The sequence below is a fragment of the Pseudomyrmex gracilis genome, unplaced genomic scaffold (genome assembly GCF_002006095.1).
Source record: "Pseudomyrmex gracilis isolate BER0280 unplaced genomic scaffold, ASM200609v1 scaffold_67, whole genome shotgun sequence".
Taxonomy (NCBI): Eukaryota; Metazoa; Arthropoda; class Insecta; order Hymenoptera; family Formicidae; genus Pseudomyrmex; species Pseudomyrmex gracilis.
The window spans coordinates 466,957-481,752 of NW_018020651.1; the positions used below are offsets into that span (position 1 = coordinate 466,957).

A 14,796-nucleotide genomic window follows, 5' to 3' on the forward strand; every position below is an offset into this window, starting at 1 on the left:
AAACGTTTGTTCAAACACACAAAATAAATTTATTATTTAATTGCTTCAAAATCCCGCAAACCGTTCGGTAACGTCTTCATCACTAAACTAATTATTTTTATTCACCGAACTGCAACTCTATTCAAATTTAAATATTTTTTTGCAATCCTTTTATTTATCACAATATTTAGATCTATTATACTGATAACATTTTATAGCGCGTGCGTGCTGGCAGTAGTAATTGGCGTCACCGTTTACTTTGCTGTTGATTATTTCAAATACGATAATTTTTATCGTAAATATTTTTTATCTAAATTGAAAGTAATGAAACACACACGCACATCGAAGGATCGGTTTGATCGGACAAGAAGAGATAAAAAACATGAATCGAACAATATATTAGATTTATTGAAATATTTAGATAACTAATCTAAGACATATATAAAATATATTAAAGATATAACAAAAAAAATCGCGTTTTATTCTTCATACTTGTCAATACTTTCAGTTTTATATCCTCTGAAATTAATGATCGCGGTCTACTCTTGATAAAGTTTTAAATTTTTACGTCGTACTATTTTTTCGGAAAAAAATCGCATTTCTGTCTATTCAGAGCAAAATTTGCAAGAAAACGGCGAATCTTCTTTTTTATATTTATTCAGAAGTAACTTGCAGTCACACATGTGGCAACATCCGTTCGTGGTAATAATAGGCTTCGGACATTCGCCATATTTTCTATTGTTTCTATATTTTATCTAATGGACAGTTAGCTTCGTCCGGTGGCAAGCATTTTTCTTCAGTGGGACTAAAATGAAAACCGGGGTCGCAGTACTCAACGGCCAGGTCCGCATTATTAACACACACGTAATACTTATTACAGTCACAGTGATGAAGTTGTTTTTCACCAGTTCTGCAAGGTGGTTTTGTGAGTGTGGGACCATCACCGTTGCACGATCCACCATCTCGGTAATCAACGCATTTCTGGCATGTGCGACTGAAGCACGTGTCCGGAGAACATTTGTCCTTTTCTGCTTTACCCTTTTTGCATCGATAGTAGTTACGACAGCTGCCGCTTCGTTGTATTTTACTGCTTGGCAAGGTTCTATCCTGTTCGTCTTTCGCGGGTGGACAACTTTCGCAACCAGCTCGCCAAGGCCAGTCGCAGACCTGTTCGAATATATTGTAGTGCAGTCTCTCCTTGGAATTCGGAGACGCAAGAGGACATAGTTGCTCGATTCTCTGGCCTACGTGGCACTTGTAGAATTTTGTGCAATCGCTTTCATGTGCAAGATTGGTTGTAGTATTTTTCTCATTAGGCTGTGGGACCGGGCATTCGGTGGGAACAGGAAGAATGAGGTCCGCCGTGATTACAGTCATCCACGATGCCACGAAGGCGATGACAATTGCGTATATACCTGTAGCACACAAATTATTATTAGAAATGTTGGTTACAATGATGATTATTCAACTGTTGTTATAATTAAAAATGTTATAAAATAAATGTCTATATAAATCTTAATTGAAGTATCTTGATAGTATAGTATCAATAAGTGCATTTTTGTGTATAAGTTTATTATTTTTAACTAATATTTTGTTTTTAAAATGTTAACATGTTTGTCTTGCGTGATTTTTGTTTAAAAGATAAAATATCTTGTTATCTCAAAGCGAATGTGTCAAAAAAGCTGAACTAAAAGCATTTCCGGACTTACCCTTCATCGCCTATCGTTTACTCAACTCGAACTTGAAGAGAAGAGAGAGACCGTCTGTCCGATCGACACTTCTTCGGCCCGTTTAAATACACGACTGACGAAATTTGAACGAATAAGCTTTTATTAATATGTATTGCGTTATCTCAACACAAGGACAGATTATATCTATCAAAGACATACTTTTTTCGCTTAATTGAGAAAAAATTATTAGCTGCGCGTTGTTGTTTCGCTGAAGAAAAATCTATGCTAAAATACATGAAATCTATGTTATAAAGCGAACAATTACTTTTATGTAATTATAATAATAATGATCGTGTGATTTGACAGTTTAAAAATTGTAACGCATAAACGATTGGGATAATAAACCGGATGTTATTATCTTGCTCTTATCGGTAAATTTGATTTTAACCTTACTTTATATTTACCAGTGATAAAAGATACGTAATAAGTTTATCATCGAAATAATCTTGAGAGTATGATATTTTCATTTAGATAAGAATCAAAACTCGCAAAACGTTTTATTATTAAAGCTTTTTCAGTTAACACTAAAATCACTGATTTTATTGGATCTCTTTTTTTAGAACACACAAAATACAAGATTGACATAGTAGATTGACATTGAGGTATTTTTTTTGCTTTTATACGAAAGATTTTATTTCAAACATTTTATGTTGTTGCAAATCTTATTTAAATATTTTATGTGTAATAAAATGTTTAAATTAGATTTGCACTTTTGAAATACAAAGAATTTATCGATTTCTTCGAATGTCATCGAAAAAGTGAATAAGAAAAGTTGGTAGGAATATCTATGAATTGAAAAATGAAAAAAAAATTATCATTTATATATCTCTACTAAAATTAATTAAAAGAAAAAATATATATATGTATATTAGATTTGGATGTAAGATCTTGATTTGCTTTTGTTATGAGTCAAAGTTAAAATGTTTTTGCTTAAAAACATTTTAATCTTCAATATATATTATCACAACAATTTTCAGTCTTATCATAACATTCATTAATTTAGTATGTACGATATCAATGACGAACAGCACGATCAAAGAAGAACAAATTCTTGTTCATAATATCAAGACGTGTAATTCATTATTTTTTAAATCTCACATAGCATCAGGAAGTGATTAATAATTTAACAAGTACACTTTGAAGAGAGATATTATGTTTTTTTTGTTTTCGAGAGAGTATAATTATTATTATCTTGTGTTCAGTGATCCAATTAGTTTATGTACATATGTGAAATTTGCAACAATAATTTAATGGAATAATCTAATAACTTTGAAAATCCCAAGTGAAATTCCCAAATGGTCGAAAATAGAAGTAAACAAGTCAATTGCAAATGGTCTTTATATTTCTTTGTTTTTCTCTTCGTATATAGATATGTACATATGTAATACACGTATAAAATATAAGAGATTTATATAAAAAGATTTTATCATATATAATATTCCAAAAAATGTATTATTACTACATGTGAGTTAGTCACGGAAATAATGAATAAGAGCTCTTCAACCACTCAACTTGCTTATCGTTAAAACTGTCAGCGACATGCGTATCTTTGTTTCGTATCTTCTAATCTACACTCAACTAGCCTTAGCGCAATGTCCAGTTCGCATCTGATAAAACATAGAATTAATAAATATGACGATGACAGGGTCGAATGTTTCGGACCGCATCACATAACCGGCAAAAAAGCTACGATAACGTGTTTGTTATCAAGATGTTTTTCAGATATTGAAGTTTCTTGCATGTGACAAAATGCATATGACGAAATATAAGAAGTCATTTCCGCAAAAATCCGTGTGTATTTACGTGATGTATTAAATCGGTTCAAGAAATTGCAAAATTGTTTTAAATTGTTTTTATCATTATCTACATTAAATTTCGGTGATATTATATTTGTTTTTGCTGATAAAACTTGCACAATTTATATAAGAAAAAGATCGGAGTGTCTTAAAAACACCAAAAAATGTTTATCTCTCCTGTCGAATCATAAATTCACGCGTTCGCAGTATTCATTTCTCTTTAAAGGTTTTATTGTTACTGTGTAGCTTCGTTCCGTGGCGTAGCTAACAAATGACACGTGTGTCCGTGTGTGTACGCAGAATCGCCCAGCCAGAGGTGGGCGGATGTACGGGTGAAGTACATTAATCAAGCGGTATGATACGCGTCCTTAACCCTTCTCAGCCCTTCTAGTCCCTTCGTCATTCGGATGCAAGCTCGCGTTACGGTCGAAACAAATTCACAGCTAGGGCTGCCACGACTCCGTGAAGTTACCTTTCGTCATCCTTCGCTGGCGATAACTTATGAACGCTATATTTTTGTTAATATCCATCTAACATGGTGCCCATCACAAGAGATCATAATGCACAGCGGATATTTTAAAATTGTTTTTTATTATTTTGCCGTAGAAAATTTATAACACTGTCTCATCTTCAGTTACTTAAATGTAATAATACATTTTTTTGGAATATTGTATGTGATAAAATATTATATATATGTATATATTAGGTGTATGTAAAAGTTGTAGTCTTTTTTTTCATTCTCCTAATAAAATTATTATTCAATTGAAATATTTTCCCATTCTTTTGTGTTTTTATAAGATGGCAGAAAATTACAGAAAATGAGAAAAAATGTTTTCCAAATTGATTTGTACGCACTGTATTTTATGATTAACAAGTAAAAGTAAAAAAAAAAAAAAAGACTAAAACTTTTGCACACACCTAATATATTCCTAAAGGAGAGAAAACCTAAGAAAAAATGATAAACTATTTGCAACTAAACTGTTTACTTCTGTTTTTGAGCATTTGAAGCTTCAATTAAAATGATCACTTGAACAATTAAAAACAAAAGTTTGATTTTGAGACTGGAAATGTGGTTTGGCAAAATTAATAATTCAAGAAAGTGTTAACGCTCCTGTGAAAAGTAGATTTTCTCATCGGTATCGTACGTGGCTGAAATTTCTCAGCGCGTCGAACTATGCTGAAAAATAAAGCGATCGATTCGCGGCGGTTTGCCGGTACGACAGATAACGCGCATGCCGCATCGGGGATGCAGCGCTCGCGCGCGCGCACGCGTGTGCATGTGTATCCTTCTCTTTCTCGTCTCGATTCATTATTCCACCTTCATGAATATATCGCGCTATCGTCTTCCGCGCTCGCGCGCAGCTCCGTTTTCAATTTTCTCCTCGTGAACCGTCCTACGAGCGTGACGATACGTATGTACGTGCACGCTAGGAGAGAGGCGTGGTTCGTGACATATACGTACGTACGTACGTACGTACGTATATATACGCGTCGCACGACCGGAGCACGCGTGAGTTCGCGCGCGTAGCTCTCGCGAATGCGTATGTGCAGCCGGTGCACGTTGTTGGAGAGCGCGGTCGGGGACGCACGCGTATATACGCTTATATACACATATGTATATGTATTTATACATATGTATGTATACATATAGATGGTATATACAGTGCGCGAACGCGAACGAGAGAGGCACATATGTACCAGCGGGCGGCTATGTGAGAGCACGGCCCCGTACATAGCGGAGAGTACAGGCGGGCTGGTTGCGGATAATTCAGGCAATCAGCGTAATGTTGCGGCGCTGAGGACCCTCCAGCCCTCACTACGTATATAATACCGGTACCTCTACCTACCACCCGCCTCTACCAACCGGCAGCGGCGGGTTTCCAGATACGTAACTGCGGCCGAGTATGTACGCGCCCACCGGCCGGCTATTCCGCCTATGTACAACCGCCGGCTGTCTACGCGAGAGAGTTGGGTAAATAGCTACGCGCGTGCCTACGGGATTCTACCGGGTGATCCGGGTGGCATCGAGACGCGGAGACGCCGCGACCGAATTCCGAGATCCTCGGAATTCTGTGTTTTGTTCTGACGGGAAACTGTTTGAATTGCGGTTATCGACGATTATCCACGTAGACGTTGCGAAAAACGTCATTTGCTGCATTTCCGGAAGACTCTCTCGACACAACTTGCGAAATAAAATCGGATCGTCGAGGTAATTACGGATGAGATGTTTATCGCGACACATTAACACGGCGCGATAGCGGATTTGGTTCGATTCTTTGATGAGAGATTTGTATCTATGTGAGTCCGCGATCGTGCCAAGTCAATTTGGTTTGGTTGATGTAGCGACGTGCACGAATGCGACGAGCTGTTGGCGTAACAACACGCATCACAGCGAGAAGACTGTTTCGAATCGCCAAGAGATGAACCAGGAGCAGATCCTGAGTGACAACGCATCGAGCACTCTCGAAATGTCCCGGTCCAGGATGTATTCTCCCTCTCGTATTCACCAATGTCGATTGTTGATGCCAGTTCGCGTCTCACTCTCCTATCCGTGTCTCTTGCTTCCCTTTCTCTCTCTCTCTCTGTCCTGGTCTATTGATTGATGATAATTTGCCATTTCGATTCCAGATATTCATTGTTGTCGGCAACATGTCGCCTCTATCAACTAACAAGTTGCCATTTGTATTCTGTGGGTTTAGTAGTTACATATTCTGTTTCTTTTTTCTCTCTCTCTCTCTCTCTCTCTCTTTCTTTCAAGTCTAATGTAGAATTTAGATACAAATTTGTATTTACGGGATTTAAATGTAAGAAGACAATAGGTTAAAAAATTTGCATAATTTGGAGTCAATGACACGCAAATATAGTGACTGTTCATCAGTGAAATTATGTATCTTCATCTCGAAAAAAGTAGAATTCAATCTTTTTTGTAATGTCGACTTTGTCTCGTTTATCTTTGTTTTGCAGATCAATGCGTTCTTTTCTTCATGACGCCTATACTTGATTGACAAAAATAAATATTTGCTTGTCGTCGGTGAACATTCTTTTAAGTAAAAAAAAAAAAATTAAGTAAAAAAAAAATTAAGTAACAAAAAATAAGTCAAAAACGATCATTACTGTTCGTCCTAATGACAGTTCGACTGTTCGAACCTCAGCAGCGATGATTCGAGGTGTTAGAATAATGATTCGCTCGTTGAAAAATTGTTCAGCATTAATTTGAAATGACTCGTTGATAAAAGCGCTAGATAAAACGCAGATAAAAACTAAAATGTATATCGTGTTGATTACATCAAATTCACGTGCGTTTCATGGTTCACGAAGATTACGGATGTTATCTACAGAGTATCTTGCTGAATTGAGTTCCGATAAGATTTAGATTAGTTCACTCTAATCGGTTCGCTATTTTCACGTTATAACACGTATAACGTGAAAAACGCGCGTGAAAACGTTTAGAACATATAATGTGTTATATATATTCTGCGATTATTCTATATACAGAGCGCGTCGCCCGTATTACTTGATTAATCGATTGAAAAATTGTTTTTGTCACTGCAAAGAATTTAACCATACAGAAATTTGCAATTTCTCTGTTGCCGAAAGCGCGCGAAACCGCCTGATCCCAGTTTAATTGAAAACGCTTCGGTCTCTCAAACTTTTCCTCGCGGTAATATTTAGATAATACTTATCGGCTGATAACTAAATCAGCGGGAAGTTTTCCTGATATCTTGTTTCTCTGGTCTCTTGATCCCATTTTCTTATATAAAGCACGATAAAATTCTTCACCTCACACTCTTCTTATACGCCGTTGTAGAAGAAGGTTCTAATATTTCATCTTTTCAGCGGTCTTTCCGCGAAATCGGATAGTCTAGACTTACCGTAAAAGACCGTTATGCGAATTACATTGATGTCTCGAGTGTCGCTTGTCGGTAATGTTACCACAAGGTATCAAAAGACGCCGATGTGTTTAATAAAACACCCATTATTTTTCTTATTAAAAAAATATAATCACTTTTTACAAGTTCTTTTTGTTTTTTTTTTTTTTTCAAATTAAGAAAATTTCGGAAGAAAATACTACGACGCTTGACATCTCACATATCGTTTCAGATTTTTTACTTCAAAGGATTGAGTTGAAAAAAACACTGAATGATATTTATTGTTTTAAAATTGCGGCTTATCGATAACTTTTTTTTTTTATCTATACGCGTGCGATAGGAATTTAAAGAATTTGCTTAAACCGTGTTCCGAGAAAGATAAGAGGAAGTTGTTTCTTACTTATACCATATATGTATATCTTTTTCCTAATGTTTATCTTCGCGAATATTTGATTTGAGATATCAAGATACTAAAAAGATCTAAGATTTAATGATCAAACTAAAATACAATTGATTTCCTATTTGCTACATATCTCAATGTTTACCTTCGCAGACGTTTGATTTGAGATGAAAATGTGCTGAGATTTAACAGCGAGACTAGAATAAAATTTTTTGTGAGAATATTAATGCAACAACGGAAAAAAAATGGATTTTAAAAACCCGTTTTTTTGTTTTTTTTTTTTGTTTTTGCGCTCTCTGCAAGCTTGCATGATTGTCTCCGAGCTGGCATTATCTAGAAACTAAGGATCTCAATTAAAGACTCGCCACCACGTTTTCGTTGGGAGAAAAACCTGCGGTTTTGTGATAAGTCTCGAATATTCTGTATAAACAGCAGTCGTACCGTGGAAAGCAAAGAAGGGTTTAAGTACTCGTAGTGCTTAATTTTTTCTTCCGCCGAGACTTTATCGTCTTATCGTCGTCGGAAATCTCTCGCTTTCTCTCTCTCTCTCTCTCTTTTTCCCCTTTTTTTTTCCTTCGCTAATTTTCTCAAGCGGAATCGAGAGGAACAAGCGATCTGCGCGCTGATAGTCGGAATCTCGCGAGCGAAGGAAAGTTTTCGTCGTTGCAGTTCTTCCCGCGAGTACTGAGGCGCTTTGCGGAGAGTCGCGGGTTTCGCGAGATATTCCTTCTCGCGTTCCTTCCTGCTTCCTAGTTGTGATTTCTTTCGTGACAGACCGGCTACGCGAGGAGAGGGGGGGGGGAGGAAAGACCCGCTTTCAAAAGACTCAAAATTACTTTCTGGATAAGCTGGATTAGGGTTTGCTCTCGCACCGCGTCCCAGATTAGATCGACGATGTACGTCACGACCCGGTTCTCGGTGACTTGTTTCCGTACATGGTGCGAAATTATATATGCTCGCGAAAAGGAAATTTGTATTTTTACAATCAATATAATAAAAAAAAATAAAAAGATAAGGATGAGTGAAGAGTATATTTTGCAATGTTCTCGTCACTACAATAATTAACGTGTGGTAAAAAATTATGGCAATCGATGACAAAGATAATCAGTTCGCGCGCGGCGCCAAATTTTTTTATACAAAAAATTGCAAACGTCATTACGAATATATATTTGTCTTTTATCGCGTGTCTTAATAGCGCGTCATTTTGTTATACACGTGTGTGCGCCTGTTCTCGTTCTGTGTGTGATATCGCGGCTTTTCTCTTTCACGACTTCGGGGACGCTCCTTTCAGCGAATCTGGCACACGGAGTCGCAAGATCCGAAGTCGCATTGGTAGGCAGAGCGTAGGGCGAACTTTAAGAGGGTTGCTTTTGTCGAGACGTTCGCTACCCTTTAAACCGCCTCCTCTCTGTTCTCTCAATCCTCCTCTTTCCCCTCATCCGTTCTCTATCCTACTTTCCCCTTTCCCCGTGAATCTCGTCCCGCCCTCGCGCGACTTTCCTCTTTCCGTCCTCTTCTTTCCTTTGCACCCTTGGGAAACCGGCTCCCGTTTCTCTTCCGCTCTCACCCGATGGGTGAATTTCTCGCCGTCTTCTCCACCGCGCTTCTCGATGAAACCCGATGTCGAAACCTACGGGACCGGATTAGAAGCGGGGGTGAGGGAGAGGGGGAGAAAGGCGAAATCCGATGGCGGGACTTTCGTGATTTCCACTCAGGATTCGTATCTCGCGCGCGTACAACGTACCCTCTCGGCCGCTCGGAAACAATGGCGGAGGTGAAGGTGGAAAGCACGCTTGGGGCGATGGAAGACTGATCGGACTCGAAATGGCCGGCCGCGAGTCGGTCGGTCGAGAGCCGGCGTTTGCTCTGAAAACGTGGCGACGTAAAACTCGCGCTCGGCGAGTTTTAAAGTACAATTGAACAGAAAAAAAAAAAAAAAGAGGAACACGTACGAGACGTTGGTTTTTAATGAAATGTGTGTCGAGCGTCGGCGAAAATTGCGGGATCCGTTTAAATTCAATGTAACGACGAAGCTGGAAAATGTATAACGAGTTCGCGGAATTCAGTCTCTCTCACTCTCTCCTCTCTCTCCTCTCTCTCTCTCTCTCTCTCTCTCTCTCTCTCTCTCTCTCGCACGTTCTCCGGACATCGCATTTTTATAGCGCAACGTGAGTTTTACGTTCAAGTTGCACGATGCAAACAAATACAGGACGGATTTGTTTGCAGGTAGTTTTTCCCTCGTCGGCTCGCTGGTTTCTACGGTTTCCGGGATCACAAAAAACTGTCAAGCTGACGTCAGCAAAAATATTTTTTCCCTCTTTTTTCTCTTACTTTCCTTTTTCTCCTCGCTTGTTTTTAATACATATTTTTGTATCTAATGTTACAAAAAAAAAAAAAAAAAAAATTGAAATAAAGTAGCAAGTATTCATTTAATAGCAGATCGCATGTATATAATATTAGTCGCGCGTTAATATGCGTTTGGCTGCACCTTCAGAATGATCATTGCGCAGTCACATTGTTACGAGCGATAATTAGCGTCAATTAAGCGGGAGATGCATCATCCGCGTATTTGTGGTATACGATCGAAACTCCCAACGAGAAAGTTTGCGGTTGGCGCGATATGAGAGCTCGAACGCTTTTAACGAAATGGCACGGCGGAGAGGGTGCCGCGGTCACCGCGTTTTTTGACAATATTTTGCGTAATTGAGCAGCGGCAATAAATTTCAGTTGAATTATGCCCGTGCGAGGAAAATAACTGAAAACTGTCCAACTGTTCCCATCCATTATTTACATCGTTTAGCAAATTTTACTGCTCCCGGGTGGTGTTGGCCGCGCCATACCAGATATTTTCTCTCGGCGTCGGGTTGCGTGTCTGCGTAAAACGCGCGCGCGCGTGCGTGCGTGTGCGTGTTCGCGCGCGCGCATGAGTGTGGATGTGCGCTGCTCGTGTATGATTGTATGTATATGTGGGTGCGCGAAAATACAGTCAGCGCCATTTATTCGCGCGCACATCCGAGCGACCAGGGGAACGAGAGGCACGAACGAACGAACGAACGAATTTACGATTTCATCGAATTCTGTCGTTAATCGCCGGTATACGCGTTTCCGGGGCTTCACGGCCGAATTCTCGCCAACATCCCGACAAAGTTCAACGAGACATTCGGTCAGAGGAAACTTGCCTCGTCTCTGCTTTTCTTTCTTGATTCTCTTATCTCAGTAATCTATATATCAATTGTACAATCTAGAGATATATCATATTTGTAGAAAGTAAGATATATTATTAGCGTCAGATAAGATAATGTCGGAAATGCACGATACGAAATAGGGATTTAAGTCGCAAGACGTATCTCGCGGGACGGCGGATGTTGGATTATTGAATAAATATTTCGAGATCAATCAGAAACACTTGGCAGCGATTGAACGACGTAAATTAAAACACGCGATCGTTATGTAACGGACAACGGCTCGTGCAATATTTTCTGGATGTGGCTGACATCCGGATGACATGACATTTAGTGTCATGTTGTATATGCGCGACGAAGATTTATTAGCAATCGATTACGAGGGATCAATGATGTGCTAAATTGCATGGAACAAATCTGATAAGTGAGTAGCGGAAAGAATCCATAAATTTCTAAATGTCATTTATTAATGCGTATACACTGTGTTTTATACACTGTTTTATAATTTTTATTTGTGTGTCATAGTCGTGAAGGAGATTTGCCGGGGGAGATATACATATGTATATATAACGCGAGCCACACCGAACCCTCTTGAAACTTTCGACAAGTCCAACTCGTTACACCAAACTTTCCATCCCTTCCCGCTCTTTCTCCTGCATAAGAACCGCTACGTGAGAGAATATTCATGAATTCTTGCGGTTTCTATCGCATTGTTTCGGAAACAAATTTCCGTCCGAAACAATAAATTCATTGTTAGGCCGCAACGCAAAGTAACGCGCGTGCGCGCAAGTATCGTACTAATATACATACATACATACATATATATATATATATATATATATATTGAGGCAAAAACTCGGGACGCAAAAACAACAGCGCGATTTTTCACCAGGTGGTGGCAGTCGCGAGTTAATAAAGTCACTCGATCGACGTACAATGAACAGAGAGTCGCTTGGTAGTTTGTATCTTGCATAGTTATGGGATAGAGGTATTTATCAAACAATGACCAGATGGCTATCCCTCGAACTAGCTGCGTATCGAGCCAGCATATGTATCGCAATCAGATTTCGTTGATTGCGCTATAGTTGAATTGGATAGTTTCGATCAGTAATTTAAGTTGCCGAATCGATACTTTTTTTACGCTCAGAATGTTCGGTTTGTTTTGTTTGATTCATAATGATTTTTATTATTGATAATGTGCAATGTTACCTACTTGAAAAAATATCTGTTTATAAAAGTATCTTGTGAAAAAGTATCTTCGTAAATAAACTTGATTATATTTTATAGTTTTAACGTTGTATTTTTTTGAGTGTTAATTATTGTGATTTGTTTAAGATCATTATTAATTACAACAGAAGATTTAGGGAATAATTTTATCAGATTGTATATTTTGTCACGTATTATTTAGCGTATTAGCTTGTTTAGCGCTTCCTGGCGCATAAAGTAGGCTATATCGTATTACGGACACGTGGATTACATTAACGTATCGATTCAGCGAGTGACCTTGCATCCGGATACCATGCTGTCTCGACGATATCCGGTAGACTACGTCGACGATCACCGTGGCCGTCCGCCATTTCATTGTGTCGACGTCGTTGCATTGCTCGGTCTCTCTCTCTCTCTCTCTTACTCTTTTACCTTCCCTCTCTCTTTCTCTCTTCTTTTTCCGACGTAATCAAGCAAATATGAAACATGTGTCTGAACATTCCATCTTGAATGTCATAATTTGTTATTTTTAATTTTTTTTCTTAATCATAATCTGTATCTCTAAGTTTTTATTTTTTTTATTTTGAAAGTGTGGAAAGTTTAGGAAAAAATAATTTTTAGAAATTTTCTGTAATGTTGGATTGTGTCTTGAATAATTAAAACATCATCAACATGATCTTAGGTGACATGACGCCCATGTTGGTTATTGATATTGTAATCTGCTCGATATAATCCGACATAATTAGTGATTTAATTCTTGTCCGATCTAGAATATTTAGTTTCACGGTTTTTTTGTATAATTTTTATTTATCGGTCGTCAATTCCTAGAAATTCTGTACTGTAGTTATTAAAAAATTTAATGCAACAGAATATAAAATTTGTCTTGTCACTTATGAACTGTTTAATCTCACGTATTTGTTTGCATAGAGATTTTTAAATTAGCGATACGAATATACGAATTGCGCGGCGCGTGATTATTTGATCGGCCGATTTCGACATCGGCAATGTGGCTCCCGCGGTCATCCGCCATTTCATTGTACCGAAATGGCCGCATAGCGTTATCAGCCGACGTAATCAGGCAGGCAGGCAGGCAGGCAGGTATATATACATATTGACGATGGTGTTGTGCGTCGTGCGTGCCTGCAAGCTGCTGCGTGCGGACCTGGTGCGTGGATACACACGTAGAAAGCGAGTGGGAGAACGCGCGGCAACGAGCAAGAGGGATAAGGTGGGTGGCTGAGGGAGAGTACGAGAGAAACAGAGAAAGAGAGCGAGAGAGAGAGAAGTAGCCTTCCGATTGGTCCACGCTAGGACCCTAACCTCCGGCACGCACGTAACACGGCCAGATCGATACGCACTGCCCAAGTCACCGTCCCTCTTCGTCTCTCTCTGTCTCGTTTTCTCTCTCGATTTCCATCCGTCTCTCTTGCGCTAGTCGCGTCTTTCTCGTTTCCTCCCGAGTTTTTCTCCGTCCCGGTTCCGCGCGTTCTCCCGCCGCTTTCCTCCTCCGTTCGTCGTCTCTTTCCAACCTGTTTCTTCTTTTCTTTTCTATGCGCCCGACTGTGATGCTGTCTCTGTCGTACTACTACTACTACTACTACTATGGCCCGTGCGCTCTATATTCATTTCTCTACCTCGCTCACTCGCCGAGCACTGCCTACGCATCCTCCGACACTAACTGCCCTCTGTTTCGAATCCCATCTCTCGGTTTCTCGCGCCTCTTAGAATGCCGACGGCCGCGATACGATAAGCAAAACCGAAATAACATATTCCTGGTTCCAAAAATCTATCTGTGATTTTCTCTCTCTCTCTCTCTCTCTTTCTGTACAATTTCATACTGTTTAATTTATATAAATATTAAAAATAGTAGTTGAAAAATAATAGCTCAGTATATAATTTTGCGGATTAACCTGTCTTGTGTCTTGTATTTCTTTTTTTTAAACCTTTTCAAGTAAATTTTCGTTGATTTCAAACCTGAGTTTTATCTCTCGAGACTCTCTTCGAGAGAGACGATTCGCGACGATTTGCGGACACCTCAAAGAAAAACGACTCTCGCGCTCTCATCCCACCGGGATCATCGCCCGTCTACGCGTGTAATCCGACAGAACGCAGCCTACTTCGTACATATCCGCCGCGACTTCTCACGGGGATTTGTCCGTTTCTCGCGGTCATTTTTTAAAAAACGATCGCGCAAGCAAAACCAACCGGGCGCGCTCACTCGTCGTGAGCCATAATCCAATTAAAGAAAAGCCCGGCGCGGCGATTGTGTCGCCTAATCGACGAACAAGGCGCTGCGTTATTACCCGCCCCCCCTTCGGCACAATGCTTCCGGGCGGATCGGCGAACAATGGACGTGGCGGCGAATGGATACGCAGCGCATACCAGTAATGAGGGAGGCCCGATCAACGGTGTATGTATATATATATATATATATAGATATAATACCGGGGGTAGGAGCTCTCTTTTGCGGGTGTCCGCGCGCAAAAGAGCTCGGTGACTTTTCGTTTCCGCGACAAACAATCTTCCCGCATTTCCAGCACTCGCTCGTGTCGCTCATCGCGGCCGTTACTTGCCCTCGTTTTTCCTTGATTGTCTTGGAAGGCTCAATGTCGGAATTTGACATTGTTAGTATAC

General features: G+C 39.5%; 2 protein-coding genes across 2 annotated transcripts in view; one reads left to right on the top strand and one right to left on the bottom strand.

The window, feature by feature from the left end:
- The window catches only part of LOC109854486 (transcription factor Sox-3-A-like), a 277,431-nt gene that overhangs the window by 106,684 nt on the left and 155,951 nt on the right, over nt 1–14,796 (top strand). The gene's annotated exons all lie outside the window — the stretch shown is intronic.
- LOC109854487 (probable chitinase 3) lies at nt 363–1,783 on the bottom strand. The gene is made up of 2 exons (XM_020427604.1): nt 1,689–1,783; nt 363–1,394 (listed from the first exon to the last, which is right to left on the bottom strand). The coding sequence occupies exons 1-2, from the start codon at nt 1,693–1,695 to the stop codon at nt 724–726; spliced, it is 678 nt and encodes a 225-aa protein (XP_020283193.1). The 5' UTR covers nt 1,696–1,783; the 3' UTR covers nt 363–723.